This window comes from Hypomesus transpacificus, unplaced genomic scaffold (assembly GCF_021917145.1).
Source record: "Hypomesus transpacificus isolate Combined female unplaced genomic scaffold, fHypTra1 scaffold_266, whole genome shotgun sequence".
Classification (NCBI taxonomy): domain Eukaryota; kingdom Metazoa; phylum Chordata; class Actinopteri; order Osmeriformes; family Osmeridae; genus Hypomesus; species Hypomesus transpacificus.
In genome coordinates this window covers 22366-38947 of record NW_025813793.1, presented here as the reverse complement: position 1 = coordinate 38947, position 16582 = coordinate 22366, and the positions used below count along the sequence as shown (strand labels likewise).

The 16582-nt window shown below is 50.2% G+C and overlaps 1 protein-coding gene across 11 annotated transcripts; it reads left to right on the top strand.

Annotated features, from left to right (window-relative positions):
- The first annotated feature begins 691 nt into the window (after positions 1-691).
- On the top strand, positions 692-15287 carry LOC124462954 (inosine-5'-monophosphate dehydrogenase 1b-like). Of its 11 annotated transcripts, none has more exons than XM_047014672.1 (16): positions 692-921; positions 4233-4331; positions 4485-4562; positions 6973-7021; positions 9869-9970; positions 10211-10285; positions 10592-10798; positions 11036-11123; positions 11374-11573; positions 11654-11744; positions 11872-11967; positions 13225-13368; positions 13571-13715; positions 13899-14042; positions 14359-14442; positions 15119-15287. In XM_047014672.1, the coding sequence occupies exons 1-16, from the start codon at positions 707-709 to the stop codon at positions 15138-15140; spliced, it is 1839 nt and encodes a 612-aa protein (XP_046870628.1). In that variant the 5' UTR covers positions 692-706; the 3' UTR covers positions 15141-15287. The 11 variants fall into 11 exon arrangements, with proteins under 11 accessions (XP_046870628.1, XP_046870626.1, XP_046870630.1 ...); XM_047014670.1 differs by having other exon boundaries at positions 10592-10804; XM_047014675.1 differs by lacking the exon at positions 692-921 and adding an exon at positions 2830-3005 and having other exon boundaries at positions 10592-10804.
- Positions 15288-16582: the final 1295 nt, after the last annotated feature.

The window sequence follows — 16582 nt, the reverse complement described above, 5'->3', positions numbered from 1 at the left end:
CATCTCCACCAGCCTCTGGCTCGTGTCTGACCCATTATCTGTCCCTCTCTCTCCTTTCATCTGGACCTCTTTACTCCTTCCATGCAGCCTCCCGTCCGCACCATGAACTCCCTCTGGGCCAGTTGCAACTGGTACTCTTGAGAGGCGAGCCAAACAAGCGCCTCTCCGCCGCGAAAAGCATCTCTCTCCTGCTGGCATCATCTCCACAGCGACCCGAAGCATCGCTAAGGCGACGCCCTCTTGTCAGGACCATCGCTAAGGCGACGCCCTCTTGTGACACGCCTCAAGCAGCTCTTGTGGTTTGTGGCCAGCAGGTGCACCCTGGGGAGGGACGCGAGGAGCCCCAGCGCTCCCTCCTCTCTGCCCTCATCCCTCTGCTGCTCACTGTGGAAACACTCTGGACCACAGTCAACTCTGAAGACAAACCTGTGGGACCCGAGATAAGAATGTGCTGACACAGTAGAAAGCTTCTGGTTGTGTTTGTCTGCGGCAGGGTTGCCTCTCGGCTCATTTGACTATTTGGTTCTCCGTGTACCAACACTGATACAGGCTGTGACTGAGACAGGCTGTGCTCTACTTCAGAGGAACAAGCGTTTAGTCCAGGAGTGTACAGGGTCAGCCTTGACAGCAGGGCAGGACAGGCAGGTGTCCTAGGACGACCGTGTGGGCAGTTGTTACCCAAGCTGAGCCGAGCACCCGGTCCGAGATGGAGGGTTATGGACACGAGCACTTCGGGGGGGACAGGGGCGGCAGCCATCTGGACTCCCAGAGGACCATGGGGAACGAGGAGCCCCGCTCCGCAGGCACGTCTCCCTGGAGAGGGGAGCAGCGCCTCCGGCTGAGCCCCCACGGACAGGGCCATGAGACGGCCGCCCAGCGCTACAGCGCCACCCGCATCCAGGCCGGCCTGGGGCCTGAGAGGTGAGTCTGGCCCAGGGATGCCCAAGGCATCGAGAGGAACTGAGATAGAAACTGTGAAGAGTCTTAGGCACAAACAAAAACTGTAAAGCAAAAATGCTTTGAGAAATTATTCAATTAAAGGACCCCCCCCCCAAAGAAATCTCTAATCTAAATGTAGGTGAATTGTTGGTTAAGTTGAATGACAGTTGCTGCCAGGTGCTATTTAAAGCACAAAGTACAACGACTTCTAATAGAAGTACTTGGCAGTTTCTTGACAGCATGTCAGTGTTTTGAGGATACAAGAAGCATGTATTCAGGTCTGAGTGTCTCGCTGCAACATTGTGTGATTTTCATGGCTCTGCCTTCACAAGTACAAAAATGTAAATAAAGCTGGTGCAGAAGGATCAGCTTTCCCTTCCTCCCGGCTGTGTTTACACACACTGTGACTCACCCTTGAACATAAATCTCTCCTTGTTATACTGTAACCAACTGACAAATATATTTTACTTGTAAACATGCTTAAAGAGGCCCCACTTAGAAAGAGGAAGATGAATGTCAAAGGCTCAGGTGTGGTTCAGCTGTGGATCAGGGCTGCCCCACCCTGTTCCTGGAGAGCTGCCACCCTGAAGGTATTCATCACAACCCTAATCCAGGACACCTGATTTGTTTTTTGGACAGCATAAAACAGCTTCTCTCTTAAATCATGCAGCTATTTTAAGAATTATATGACACCCTCTTCTGTAATGCTAGATCAGACAGAGAGAGTGTTTGTAGAGGGGAGTTCGGTATGAATAAAGGTGCTCAAAATAGCCACAGAACACTGTTTGTGGAGGAATCTGTGACCCACATTTGCAATAACCCACATTTAACCTGACACTAACACACACACAAACATACACACACACACACACACTCTGTCACCCCGGGAATACTAGGGAACCCTCACAGTAGCAGGAATAGATTCTGAATTTAAATCAAGCAAGTCCATATAGCTCATGCACCACACAAGGATTACTAGGTCAACACATCATTCCTCAGCTCTCCATTGTGATTTACAACCAAGAACAGAACAAATCCATTCTCTCAGGACAGCTCAACCGGCTAACACTTTTTTCCTTTCTTGTCAACAGACTATAAGCCGACCATCAATTTCTGCTGCATTAGGAATAAATGACAACATCTAAGTGGTACCATGATAGGTGTTACGTAAGCATGCTTGTAAATAACCAACATACAGTTCCAGCTGGAAAGCTTTAAAACCTCTTAGAAGGCACCAGCAACTCAGCTACAGTGGATCCTGTCTACTTACAGAGAGAGAGAGGGGGGGGGGGGGGGGGGGTGGAGGGAGAGAGAGAGAGGGGGGGGAGAGAGAAAGGGGGGGGGGAGGGGGGTGGAAAGAGAGAGGGAGAGGGAGAAAGGGGGGGGGGGGGGGGGGGGGGGAGAGGGAGATGACCAGAGAGGAAGCATGTTTCTATGTTTATCTAAGGTGAGGGGAGAAGATCATGATAGTCTTCCATCAATTCATACCGCACACACTTGTGCTTTAATCTATTCGGTGTGGCTTAGAACACTGACTATGTTACTGCCGTCAAATACACTTGGGAATTCCTTCTTTAACTGTACCTTCGAACTTACTGGTGTGTTAAATGAAAAAGTAGCCTTTTACAGGTTTAGCGGGTTACTGAAAGGGAGAATTTAGCCTGTCGCAGAATGTCTGAATTGAGTGGCTCCAGACAGTAGCAGCACATCCGGTGGAATTGAAAGGTTCGAGTCATGTGATGCTTAAATCAGATAGTGGTGCTGTCCAATATCAGACCAAAATCCCCATATAATTGATAAACTTTGAAACACAATATGCAATCAGATGTATAACTATCAATGACGGTGGAAGTTCATTGATTAACCAAACTCATAGGGTTAAGCACGCGCCTTGGTCCCACGTGCTGTTTCAGGAGAGAGGAGACCAGGGGGAGATGAGATGACTAGACTGACTGACCAAGGATACATAACCAGCATAGTTGCCAGCTAGGCAATCACTTTGGACTAGCTATTCAGCAGCATCACTTGTGATCTCAATTCCGACGGAAGCCTACATCTTATTGGAAGTCAGTCTGGGTTTGTTTGTAATTTGCAAGATACTAGTCTTGCGTTTTTACTAATTTTCTCAACACGTTCCTGAGACTAGACTGAGCCAGTAAGCTAAGAGTTAGCTAGCATTGTACACAGCTGTGAAGTTCTTATCAGCTAGCAACTGAAAACGACCAACGTGTATTTCCAGAGAGTAGGAAAAGGTTTGGAATTGTAAATGTACTAAATGTCTTATATTTTTCTAGACATATGCTACCTAAATAGCAAACAATACAAGTATAACGCATCGCTAGCTAGCTGACACATGCGTTGTGAATTGCACACGTATGTTTTACCTCATGCGTGGCATGAAACTAGCCGGCAGGATATGATGATTATTCTCTTATTACTCTGCGTTTACAATGTAGGTTAGTTAACGGCGTATACTGGTGACCCTGTATTGTTTAAACGTAACGTGCACGGTATGGTTCATAATTTCCTTCCAACGTGTCTGATGAGCTACAAGCTAACAAGCTAACGGTGTGCAAGCGTTGATACAGTAGTTCTAGCATCCGAGTAATCTTGGTTTCAGATGTTGATAGATTAGCCATGGCTACCATCGTAAATTCCTTGTTTATTGCATGGCAGATTCATATAGCACTCTATGCAAACGGCGCTGTGTGACCATGGCTAGTTGTAAAAAATGAATGACGATTAGACTGAAATTTGAGGTTTTGTAGCCGGTCGGATGTTTTGTTTTCATGTCAAGGGTGTGACTGTCTAATTGCTAGCTACAATCGATTGTGTGATTTTCGTGGATGCGTCATTGTTTAACCTATGTAGTCTAGGTCAGTAAGGCGAACAATGTTGTGTTAAAACGTGTGAAAGTGAACGTGAGTAATATCAACGTCGGTGTGGCCGTTTGAGATGTTTGTTTAGACGCGGATATTTTATTCATGCTTGAGTTTTGTTTACACACCCCTGCGCCGTCTAGAAAAAATGTCTGCTAAATGTTAGTGGGTCACCCACTTCCCGATGCCTAGTAATGTCAGGCGCAGGGCATCCATGTGCCAGCAGCTAACGGTTTCTGTACATGCTGCCAGCCGTGAATGTATTATTTTAATCACTGTTACAGACATTGTGACACAGGCTAGAATTGGATGTGTCCCTAACGCTGGGCTAGTTTTGGTTTTGTTTATTTAAAGAGTGCGTTGTCAGACCTGAACGTTATTCATCAAACAGCTTATTATTCTGTTCCCTGACAGCATGGCAGACTACTTGATCAGCGGAGGAACTGGCTACGTCCCAGAAGATGGTCTTTCGGCTCAGCAGTTATTCTCCATCGGAGACGGTCTCACGTACAAGTAAGTTGGTCTACGACACTACGAGTGAAGTTAGTCATTGAGTTGTTTGGTAGATTTTCTGAGTAAGGTCAGGATCTTGTCTGATGGCCACTCGCGATGTTGGGCGGGATGCGGGCGGCGTAATGTAACGGGAAACGCATTTTGAACCGGCAGATCTGACCAACAGTGTGTTGACGCCGACGGTCTAACGGCAGAAGAGCTTTGCTCTAAAGGGGACGGGGTGACTTACAAGTGAGTAGAACGGTTAACTTCTAACCATTTTACACTGTCACAAAAAAATAAAATAAAAATAATTCTAGTCAGATGATGCGTTCATACAGGGGAAGCAAATCATGGTCCTTCGAACGCTAAACTGATCATCCACAATTTTGGTTCAAAGAAATGCCTTCTTGACATCCTACTACTCCTGGTACCCAGTGCCCTAGTTTTTTCTAAGCTTATTTAACTAAATTCACCGTTGGGAGTTGAGTGGAAGTGTATTATTGCTACGCTAACAATGCCACAGGGCGGATATTTGCTTCCAGTGTTGATATGACTGCATCCATATCTGCCACTAAGAATCTGCATGAGCTGCTATCTGATTCTTTGTGACACTGACTTCCTCGTTGTCTTTCAATGCAGAGATCTTGTTCGTCCCTCCTTTTCTCCTGGCTCCTCTTCATCCACCATGTCACCTTAAGCACTGTCTCTTACGATTTTAATACTCATTTCACTTTCACTAATACTGCATCCTCAGTGATAATCCTTCTTGAACTCACGTGATTTCCAGATGCTGTGTTTGGTCCCAAGACATGGTACTTTGACCTGAGGTCATCGGTGTAATCAGTATCTGTAGGTCTTCTAACATCTAAGACTGTTTCCCAAACCTTTTGGAAATGTTTTGCTTCTCGAACGTACCTCTGGGTCAAGGTTCTGGTAGTCCAGGGTGTGGAACTACATTCTGTGAAGTAGTGATGCGGTTCAGGAAGGCCGTGAATGTGGGTCTGTGTGTAGTTACATAGGATGAACCGCCTAAACTAGGGAGAGGCTACTGTTTCATGTTAGGACAGCAACTGTCCATGCACAAGATGTGACCGTGACAGCCCACGTTTTCCGGGGTAATTGGGTTGTGTGTGTGTGTTTCCCTGCACAGTAATGAAGTATGTTGTGCTGAAAGGGACGGCTTTGCACATGACCATCCTGAGGTACTGTCATGTGAGCTGGAGAAGGAGGGGAAGGAGGGGAAGGGATATGAGAGGAGAGGGCTAGGTTAGACTATCCCAGGACTGGTTCTCTTGTTTGGGCTAGACTATCTTAAGAGTGCTTCTCTTGTTGTGGCTGGACTTTGGTTCTAAAGCGGTAGCTCTGGGCGGGGTACTGAGGCCTGTTTTGGCTGGAGTTTAGGTGGCTAAACGCTGGCAGATGTTTTGGTGGTCTGTTCCTGTTTGTGTCTGGAGTGAAGCACACACTCCTCCCTGTGGTCCCACGTGAGAAACTGAGTTTAGTGTGTGTGTGTGCACGCTCTCACTGTCCTATCGTGTTCTGTGTTCCACTACCTCACGCTCAACTCCTACTCCATCCGTTGTGCCACTCTTTCCAGCTCCAGGACACGCTTGTGGTCTCTCTCCTCCTGTCCCCTCCCTCTCCTCCTCCTCCTCCTCCTGTCTCTCCTTCCTTCCCTCTGGTCACAGACAAAGCCCTCCTTCTCCTCCTGCTGTCTGTGTTTTCACACCCTCTCGCCAAACCACCAAATATACACCCGTCTGCGAATAACACTCCTCGCTGTTCCCTTTCTCTCTCTCTCCCTCTTCCCTTCTCAGTCCTGCTGTCTGGGTTGTGTTTGTGCAGTGGGAGGCAGTCACAATCTGTTCCCTGCCACCGCCCCCAAAAGTTTAGCATTTAATATTTTAAACCATATATTAATATATGAATGGATTGAGATGTACAGATACGCTGCAAGGATATCCAGCGAGGTCGTGTCAGAGGCTGTAAAATGTTGATAAATAAGCTTTTGTTCTACTGTGTGTGTCTGTTCCATTTATGTCACATGCTTCCTAGAACTCAAATCAAATCGTCCTCCACACAGCCCCTGGCTGGCCGAGCAGAGGTGCCTTCACAGCAGGCTCCTGTCCTAGTCGTGTGTGTTTGCAGTCAGGGCCTGCTGGTTTCCTGCTGGTTCTCCCTGTTCAGCCTCCTGACCAGATGGGACAAACATAAAAGTTTCCTGGTGTGTGCCAACCTCCCAAGTCTCAACACCTCTGGGTTTGAAGCCTTTCAATAATTCAGGCGGAGGTAGCCAGAGTTCTTAATTCAGCAGGAGAGAGTGTTAAACCCGACGCGTCGGTCTGTTTGCCAAACAGTGTTGGGTACTGAGACTTCAGAGGCTGAGCAGGCGTGGTTAGCGGGCGTGGCTGGGCTCTGCAGGACTCTCAGCCTGAGTCAGCTGTGCCAGGTCGGGCCTAGCGACCCGCCAGCACCTCGTCAACATCCAGTCCCCCCCCTCCCCCGTCTCTAACCTAGAACTGGTCTGAACCGGCCGGATGGTGGTGATGATCACTGGTCTTGGTGTGTCTGGACCACGCCTGCCCTTGGTGGGGTGCCGAACGTGACCGTGTGTTCTACACCTGACCCCTGACCTTTCATTCTGCCTCTTGTCTTTCAGTGACTTTCTGATCCTGCCTGGCTTCATTGACTTCAGCTCAGACGAAGTGGTGAGTCTCTCTTTTCATCTCCACACGTTCAGGAATAAGCGCTGGAGTGGATGTGAGCATTATGGTCTAGTCCCTGAAGTCTGTATCAATCAATCAAACAATCAAACAATCGATCTATCAATGTCCATTTTCCATTTCTCTTTAAGTCATGTTTAAGAAGAGGTGAGCAGGGTTTACTGGGTGAGCAATACAATCAAGATTTGTCAATGTCCGTAGCAGTATGGCTGACTCTCTGAACAATCAATACTCATTCTCCATTTCTCCCAAACTCACGTACCCAGATTTAGGGAGACATGTTTGAGCAGTAGGGTGAAGATGTAGGACTGTGTTCCAGGCTGCTGGAGGCGGGCGGACGGCCCCTCCCATCTGGGTTTGAGGTTTGGGACTGGGGGAAGGTTTTTACTAGGCCACAATCCCAGTATTAACTTTTAGTCAACAGACACTCCTACGCTGACACATCCAAGACCATAACTCTTCTTACAGCACAGAGTTAGACACACAGACGTAACCCACATCTTTCTGCTTAGTGAATGTTCTCCTGAAAATGTTTGGGTGTTTCCCAGCCTCCGAGTCACTCCAACCCTGCTGTTCTATTTGAGCCAAAATGGCAGCTGGTCTCTGTGTTTATGGTTGTACCGTGAAGGGTGCTCTCCACTTCTCCCCCCCCCCCCCCCCCCCCCCCAACCTGTCGGGGGGATGATGGGAGTGTTAATCTCAGGCTTTAGGTGAAATCCCTCCTCTCTCTGCTGTCCATCTTTGGGCATTTTAATCTAATTGATATCTAAGCCCCCCCCTCCTCCTTTATTTGATTCAGTGTAGAGCAGAAGTGTAGAGTGTGTGTTGGATGCTGGCAGGCTTGTCTTCTTATGCTTGAGTCCTGGCCTAGTTTCCCTGCTCAGGAAGCAGACAGCAGACACACGCCTGAGTAACTTCAACCTGAGGATGCAGGCCAGTTGACGGAACGCCCAAACATTCGTACTTGCTTCCGTCCGCCTTGCAGCCAGGTGCTAAAACTCGGAAGCGTCTTTCCGTGGAAATGTACCACCTCCCGTCCGCTTTGTCGCTACGTCCTTGGCCTCGCAGGTTAGGGGCTGCAGGGGCTCGTGGAATCTAACGTGTCGGTGGAAGATGAGCGTTCAAAATGGCATCCTAAACCTGAACACCCCTGCAGATGAACTCTACGTTCAGAAGGGCTGGAGTCTGTAGTTTCTGTCTGGACATGGGAGGCCAGCTGGGATGTTGTAAAACACATTCTGGTTTCCCAGGAACGAGGAATGCCTGCAGCATCTCTCTCAGCCGGGAGAAGTGAGGAGCTGTGTGGGGGAGCTGGGAAAGAACAACCATGTCAAGGTAGCTGTCTCCTTATCAGAGAGGCCACGTTCCCAGGCCTGTCCACATAGTTAAGAGTGAAGGTCACAGGCTGATTTCGGTTCACCCTGATTCAGTTAGGGTTAACCATATCTTGCCCCAACCACTGCAGTTCCCACTGTCATGTGCACCTCATGAGGCACAGCCATGTTTTTGGGTTAAGAAGGTTCAACGCGGCAGTTAAATCATTTGATGGTTTCTCTGAAGTCTGGTCACAGCTGGGTGACCATGCTCTCTGGAAGTATGCCCCCTAGTGGACTCCCAGCTGGATGACCATGCTCTCTGGAAGTACGCCCCCTAGTGGACTCCCAGCTGGATGACCATGCTCTCTGGAAGTACGCCCCCTAGTGGACCCACAGCTGGATGACCATGCTCTCTGGATGTACGCCCCCTAGTGGACTCCCAGCTGGATGACCATGCTCTCTGGAAGTACGCCCCCTAGTGGACACAGAGACATTCTGGTTGTCCTCTGCTCTTGCTGCCTCTGCTAAATGGAACATTAGCTGTTCCAAACAATATTGTTCTGCTTTAGGTTTTTTGTTGTTGTTATGATGACAAAGGAGAGGGGGAGTGGGGAAGCAATGTGGGAAATGTCCCGGGCTGGAATCGAACCCAGGCCCTTGAGTTAAGGTCTTAGCCTGTGTGGTATGTGATCTTACCTGTTGAGCCCTTGGACATCCATCCCATGGTGTTTATGATGTGGAGAAACCTGTTGATGCAGGGCTGCTGGGATGTTGTGTGTTGATGCAGGGCTGCTGGGATGTTGTGTGTTGATGCAGGGCTGCTGGGATGTTGTGTGTTGATGCAGGGCTGCTGGGATGTTGTGTGTTGATGCAGGGCTGCTGGGATGTTGTGTGTTGATGCAGGGCTGCTGGGATGTTGTGTGTTGATGCAGGGCTGCTGGGATGTTGTGTTGATGCAGGGCTGCTGGGATGTTACCTGTTGATGCAGGGCTGCTGGGATGTTACCTGTTGATGCAGGGCTGCTGGGATGTTACCTGTTGATGCAGGGCTGCTGGGATGTTACCTGTTGATGCAGGGCTGCTGGGATGTTAACTGTTGATGCAGGGCTGCTGGGATGTTACCTGTTGATGCAGGGCTGGGATGTTAACTGTTGATGCAGGGCTGCTGGGATGTTACCTGTTGATGCAGGGCTGCTGGGATGTTGTGTGTTGATGCAGGGCTGCTGGGATGTTAACTGTTGATGCAGGGCTGCTGGGATGTTACCTGTTGATGCAGGGCTGCTGGGATGTTGTGTGTTGATGCAGGGCTGCTGGGATGTTAACTGTTGATGCAGGGCTGCTGGGATGTTACCTGTTGATGCAGGGCTGCTGGGATGTTACCTGTTGATGCAGGGCTGCTGGGATGTTACCTGTTGATGCAGGGCTGCTGGGATGTTACCTGTTGATGCAGGGCTGCTGGGATGTTACCTGTTGATGCAGGGCTGCTGGGATGTTACCTGTTGTGTCTCGTTCCCCAGGACCTGACCTCTGCCCTGACCAGAAAGATCACCATCAAGACCCCCCTCATCTCCTCCCCCATGGACACGGTCACAGAGTCGGCTATGGCCATCGCCATGGCGGTACGCTCCTGGGGTCACTGTGTGGGAGGGGGTGGGGGTGGTTGGGGTTATGATGTGTGAGGGTGTGTGGTTAGGTTGGTGTGTGTGTGTGTGTCCAGGGGGAGGGGCCTGACTGCCTGTTGTGTGTTGTAGCTGATGGGAGGGTGTGGTTATCAGGGCCTGACTGACTGTTCTGCTGTGTTGTAGCTGATGGGAGGGTGTGGTTATCAGGGCCTGACTGCCTGTTCTGCTGTGTTGTAGCTGATGGGAGGCATTGGGATGATCCATCACAACTGCACCCCAGAGTTCCAGGCCAACGAGGTCCGCAAAGTCAAGGTAAGAAGTTTAACAAGTTTGTTAACTCCAATTCTTACTACACTGGCAGCTACATTTACTTGTTTTAAGCATAAGCATGTTCCTAAACAATATTTTGGTGCTTAAGTTTAATGTGGCATTTTTGCAGTCAAACATGGCGTTCTCTATAAAAAGCGGGTTGAACAGATTTGCCGTTTTCAAAAAGTGATGACATACAATGTTATATCTATAACATCATGTATAATAACATACACCCCTGACTGGATCACTTGGTGGACCCTGTGGTTGGTGTGGTCGAAAACGTGTGTGTGTGTGTTGCTCCTGCAGCGGTTCGAGCAGGGCTTCATCACAGACCCCCTGGTGATGAACCCTCGCCACACGGTGGGAGACGTGATTGAGGCCAAGCAGCGACACGGCTTCTCTGGGATCCCAGTGACCGAGACGGGCAAGATGGGCGGGAAGCTGGTGGGCATCGTCACCTCCAGAGACATCGACTTCCTGTCAGAGAAGGACCACAGCCGCCCGCTGGAGGAGGTGGGGGTGTGTGTGGTGTGCTTCTGTGTTCAACTTTGAAGTTTGTACTCCATTTGTGACACGTTCAGGTTCATTGGTTTTCTCTGATCCTGCTTCTCTTGACGATCCCTAGCGGACCATCTAAACCTCTAAGAAGTCATATAAACCTGTAGTACGAATTCCTATTGTGTGTTTGCACTCATGTTGGAGAATGAGATGAAATCTTGAACTTTTCTCTGACTGGTTCTGGTTTCCCAGGCAATGACCAAGAGGGAGGAGCTAGTGGTGGCTCCGGCTGGGGTCACCTTGAAGGAGGCCAACGACATCCTGCAGAGGAGCAAAAAAGGTCGGCCATTTTGATCTCAGGTCTTATCAGTTTATTTGCACGATGAAAGAATGTTGTATTTGTATCGATGGTTGTGTTACCTTCTACGTAGTAGGCAGTCCCATCATCAGTAGATCTGTTTCAACGTAATACAAAACATTCTACAAACTTAAAACGTTTTCATCAAGACGTGACCTGTGGTCTTTAGTAGGCTCTGTCGGCCCACCAACATGGCTGCTGTTCCTTGACGTGTGTGTGTGTGTGTGTGCAGGGAAGCTCCCCATCGTGAACGACAGTGACGAGCTGGTGGCCATCATCGCCCGGACGGACTTGAAGAAGAACCGGGACTACCCCCTGGCCTCCAAGGACTCCCGCAAGCAGCTGCTCTGTGGCGCTGCCATCGGCACACGGGAGGACGACAAGTACCGACTGGACCTGCTGGTGCAGGCTGGGGTGGACGTGGTGGTGCTGGTGGGTTCAGGGCAAACACTTTCACCTTCAGAAGCCAGTTCTCAAGCAGCATTATGGGTAATACCTGTGTCTCTGTGCAGGACTCCTCCCAGGGGAACTCTGTGTATCAGATCAACATGATCAACTACATCAAGCAGAAACACCCAGAGCTACAGGTGGTGGGAGGAAACGGTCAGTCACATGACATGTTTCTGCATCCAATCATGAAGCCCCAAGCGTATGTCACATGGCAGAGTGTGTGTGTGGTCTCTTGTGTAGCTTCCCTTGTCTGAAACACGTGACCGTGTGTGTGTTGCAGTGGTGACTGCAGCCCAGGCTAAGAACCTGATTGATGCGGGCGTGGACGCCCTCAGGGTGGGCATGGGATGTGGCTCCATCTGCATCACCCAGGAAGGTAAAAACCTCCACCTGCCCTCCACCCACACCACACACAGTAGGGACACACAGCAGGAATGTATTGCAGATATAATATATATATTTTTCTAATCAGTCTTCAACTGTTTGAGGTGTGATCTCGCGGGTCTCTGTGCTCTGATCTCTGTGCTCTGTGGTCTCTGTGCTCTGATCTCTGTGCTCTGATCTCTGTGCTCTGATCTCTGTGCTCTGTGGTCTCTGTGCTCTGTGATCTCTGTTCTCTGTGCTCTGATCTCTGTGGTCTCTGTGCTCTGATCTCTGTGCTCTGATCTCTGTGCTCTGTGGTCTCTGTGATCTCTGTGCTCTGTGATCTCTGTGCTCTGTGATCTCTGTGATCTCTGATCTCTGTGATCTCTGTGATCTCTGTGATCTCTGTGATCTCTGTGCTCTGTGGTCTCTGTGATCTCTGTGCTCTGATCTCTGTGATCTCTGTGCTCTGTGGTCTCTGTGCTCTGTGATCTCTGTGCTCTGATCTCTGTGATCTCTGTGCTCTGTGATCTCTGTGCTCTGATCTCTGTGATCTCTGTGCTCTGTGGTCTCTGTGATCTCTGTGCTCTGTGGTCTCTGTGCTCTGATCTCTGTGCTCTGTGGTCTCTGTGCTCTGTGGTCTCTGTGATCTCTGTGCTCTGATCTCTGATCTCTGTGCTCTGTGGTCTCTGTGCTCTGTGATCTCTGTGCTCTGTGGTCTCTGTGATCTCTGTGCTCTGATCTCTGTGCTCTGTGGTCTCTGTGCTCTGATCTCTGTGCTCTGTGGTCTCTGTGCTCTGTGGTCTCTGTGATCTCTGATCTCTGTGATCTCTGTGCTCTGTGGTCTCTGTGCTCTTCAGTCAGTCAGTATTGGAAGATGCAGTTAAACTGACACCCGGTCGGTTAGGAAAAAGAAAGCACATAAATAAGCCGATGGTGTTGTCATGGTGATCTGGGTTGCCATGGGGACATGCCTCTTGTTCAAACAAGGTCATGTTGAAAGATGACACAAAAGGACCAAAAAATACAAAATCAAAAAAAATATATTGAAGTAATGAAAATGCATCAAATAAAAGCTGTAGTTGTGATGGCAGCATGTTCCTGTTAGAGGGCACTGAGGGCAGGACTTCTGATTCAGCGTTTTTAAAGGGCCACATCACATATCAAGGCTTCAAGGCATTTGAACCCTGTGAACACACCAATCACCATCCCCCGGGATGCGTTGCCACGGTGACATCTCCTGATGCGCTTCCTGTTTCCTGTGTTGCAGTCATGGCATGTGGGCGACCCCAGGGCACCTCCGTCTACAAGGTGGCTGAGTACGCCAGGCGGTTCGGGGTGCCCGTGATCGCCGACGGGGGGATTCAGACCGTGGGCCACGTGGTGAAGGCCCTGTCTCTGGGGGCATCCACAGGTAGGTCACACACACACACACACTGAGGTGTGGTAACCGACTGTCTTATGACCTGGTTATTTCCCTGGCTATCTGCCTTAATGACCTAGTTATCTCCCTGGCTATCTGCCTTAATGACCTGGTTATCTCCCTGGCTATCTACCTTAATTACCTGGTTATCGATCCGTTTCTCTCCGTCCCCCCCCCCCCGTCCCCCCCCCAGTGATGATGGGCTCGTTGCTAGCGGCGACCACGGAGGCTCCCGGAGAGTACTTCTTCTCTGACGGCGTGCGACTGAAGAAGTACCGCGGTATGGGCTCCCTGGACGCCATGGAGACCAGCACCAGCAGCCAGAAACGCTACTTCAGGTACCAGGAGGGGTTGCCATGGAGACGAGATCACACTAGATACTGGTTACTAGAGATCACACTGTAGATACTAGAGTGCCTTGGGTACCAAGCGTATCCCAGCGTTCAGTTCTCCTGGAACAGAGCCCAGGCTCCCGTTCCCAGGCTCCCGTTCCCTGCCTGAAGCCTGTCCTGTGTCCACAGTGAGGGGGACAACGTTAAGGTGGCCCAGGGGGTGTCCGGCTCGGTGCAGGACAAGGGATCCATCCACAAGTTTGTCCCCTACCTGATCGCAGGGATCCAGCATGGCTGCCAGGACATCGGAGCCAAGAGCCTGTCTGTGCTGCGGTGAGTGGACCAGCTGCAGCTCACACAGAGCCTGTCTGTGCTGCGGTGAGTGGACCAGCTGCAGCTCACACAGAGCCTGTCTGTGCTGCGGTGAGTGGACCAGCTGCAGCTCACACAGTGCACAGTGCACAGCTCACAGCAGTTCAGTCTTTGTTGTTTAAACACTCAACTGTGCTTGGGAGGAAGTGCACGTGCATTGTGGGTGAAGGTTACGTGACCTCCTGATCCTGACGGTGTGTGTGTCCTTGACCTCCTGACCCTGACGGTGTATGTGTCTTTGACCTCCTGATCCTGACGGTGTGTGTGTGTCCTCCAGCTCCATGATGTACTCTGGAGAGCTCAAGTTTGAGAAGAGGACCATGTCTGCTCAGGTGGAGGGAGGAGTCCACGGGCTCCACTCGTAAGTACACACACACACACCCACACACACACACACACACACACACCCACACACACCCACACACACACACACCCACACACACACACACACACACACACACACACACACACACACACACACACACTGTAAACTAGTCAAACTGTCTGGCACGTGGAAACTCCAGAAGACATCAAAAGTGTCCCTCTGTTTCTCTCTCTCCTGCACCATAGATATGCTTTTGTACCATGTAAGTATGTACATGGAGGGGTTATTAAATATGCAGATGTTTTAGTACACAGAACCAGGAGTTGTGTACACATAGCAGGCTGTGCTTGATGTTCCCCGCCTGGTTCTCCTGGTTCTCCTCTCCCAGTCCTGCAGAACCCAGCTGTCTTCTCCCTTCTCCTTTGGGCCCAGATGCGTAGATTCACAGTTGTGGGCGAACACACACAATAGTCGGACACTTAAGTTTGTGTTTGTCGTACAAAATTCTTTGTACAAAAAGTTTTTCAAGTGTTTAATTATTCTTAAACTGGATTTTTTAGTATTTTCTCCCAAGATATAGACAGTTTTACAGGAGTAATCTGTTTAATGTTAGTGTGGGTGCTGTAGATACTTCCTGGTTGCGTTGCGGTGCTGTAGGTACTTCCTGGTTGCGGTGCGGTGTTGGTGACGTTGTCCTCCGCTCTGTCCACAGTTATGAGAAGCGGCTCTACTAGAGGACGAGGCAGGACCAGGAGTGCCCCCGACGTCCCATCCCCCGCCGTGACCAAACGCAGCCGCCACATCTGATCACACACACCTCACACACACCACACACTCAGCTCCCCGGACGGCCCCTCCTCCCCACTCTCCATCCAGGGTGTCAAGGGAGGATGGGAGGATGGGAGGGAGGATGGGAGGGAGGATGGGAGGGAGGATGGGAGGGAGGATGGGAGGGAGGATGGGAGGGAGGGAGGATGGGAGGGAGGATGGGAGGGAGGATGGGAGGGAGGGAGGATGGGAGGGAGGATGGGAGGGAGGATGGGAGGGAGGATGGGAGGGAGGATGGGAGGGAGGATGGTCACATGGGGTTCTCCAGGAGAGGAGAACCTGGGTTCTGATAAGACGTGTGTGTGTGTGTGTGTGTGTGTGTGTGTGTGTGTGTGTGTGTGTGTGTGTGTGTGTGTGTGTGTGTGTGTGTGTGTGTGTGTGTGTGTGTGTGTGTGTGTGTGTGTGTGTGTGTGTGTGTGTGTGTGTGTGTGTGTGTGTGTGTGTGTGTGTGTGTGTGTGTGTGTGTGTGTGTGTGTGTGTGTGTGTGTGTGTGTGTGTGTGTGTGTGGAGGCCAAAATGATATGAGCCAGGCTTCTGAAGAAGGCCTGTCCTCCTGGTCCTGATGGAAGTGTAGCCATGCTGGTCGCCTCCACGTCCTGGTGCACTGTCCTGGTGCACTCCCTCACCAGCAAGCTGGCCCCCCAGCCCCTGCCTCCCCCCAGTCCCCGTGGCCCCCCTCGCTCGCGCACACCACAACCCCCTCGTCTTGCCTTGTGCATCGTGGCAGATCCTTCCTTATCCATGTCCTCAGCTTACACACTCTAAGCCTTCCAGATGTTATTATTGTTTAGGCAAACATTTTTCCCGTGAGACTCCTTGCTTGAGGTACGTCGAGTCTTGGGCCATTATGAACGTGTCTTTTTAGTTTGGTACTGTGGTGGAACCAGCTCCTGACTAGTACCTCTGGGAACCAGAGCTTGAATAGTGTTTGAGTGTTTTCCTCCCTGTGACCCTCCCCCTCTCCCCTCCCCCTCCCTGCGTTAGATGATGTGAACCAAATAAACCCAGGGTTTCAGCTGAGAGCTAGCTGGGGACCTTGAGTGTTTTGGACCAAGAGCTAGACTCGTCTGTAGATCAGGGATGTTTTTAAACCGCAGGTGGTTAATTCGAGGACCGCAAGTGCATCAACAACCTCCTCTGCTGAGAAGCGTTGTAGAGAAACGAACGTGACAGAATGTGAGCATGAAGGCTTTTTTGTTTTATAAGTATGCTTTAGTTTTTTTTCCGTTCTTTTCGACAGGCCTCGATGTAGAGGCGTTTCTACTCTTCCTTTTTATAGTCAGTTATGTACTGCCAAGTGAGACATGGGATGACACGCTCTTTTTGTTATATCAAAGCCAAACTCAGC

Excerpts from the sequence above, each read along its gene's own strand:
- LOC124462954 (XM_047014670.1), top strand. The coding sequence starts at position 707 with ATGGAGGGTTATGGACACGAGCACTTCGGGGGGGACAGGGGCGGCAGC. Across the intron at positions 4,332-4,484 it reads GGAGACGGTCTCACGTACAA|ATCTGACCAACAGTGTGTTG; the intron begins GTAAGTTGGTCT and ends TTGAACCGGCAG. Across the intron at positions 13,716-13,898 it reads AGCCAGAAACGCTACTTCAG|TGAGGGGGACAACGTTAAGG; the intron begins GTACCAGGAGGG and ends CTGTGTCCACAG.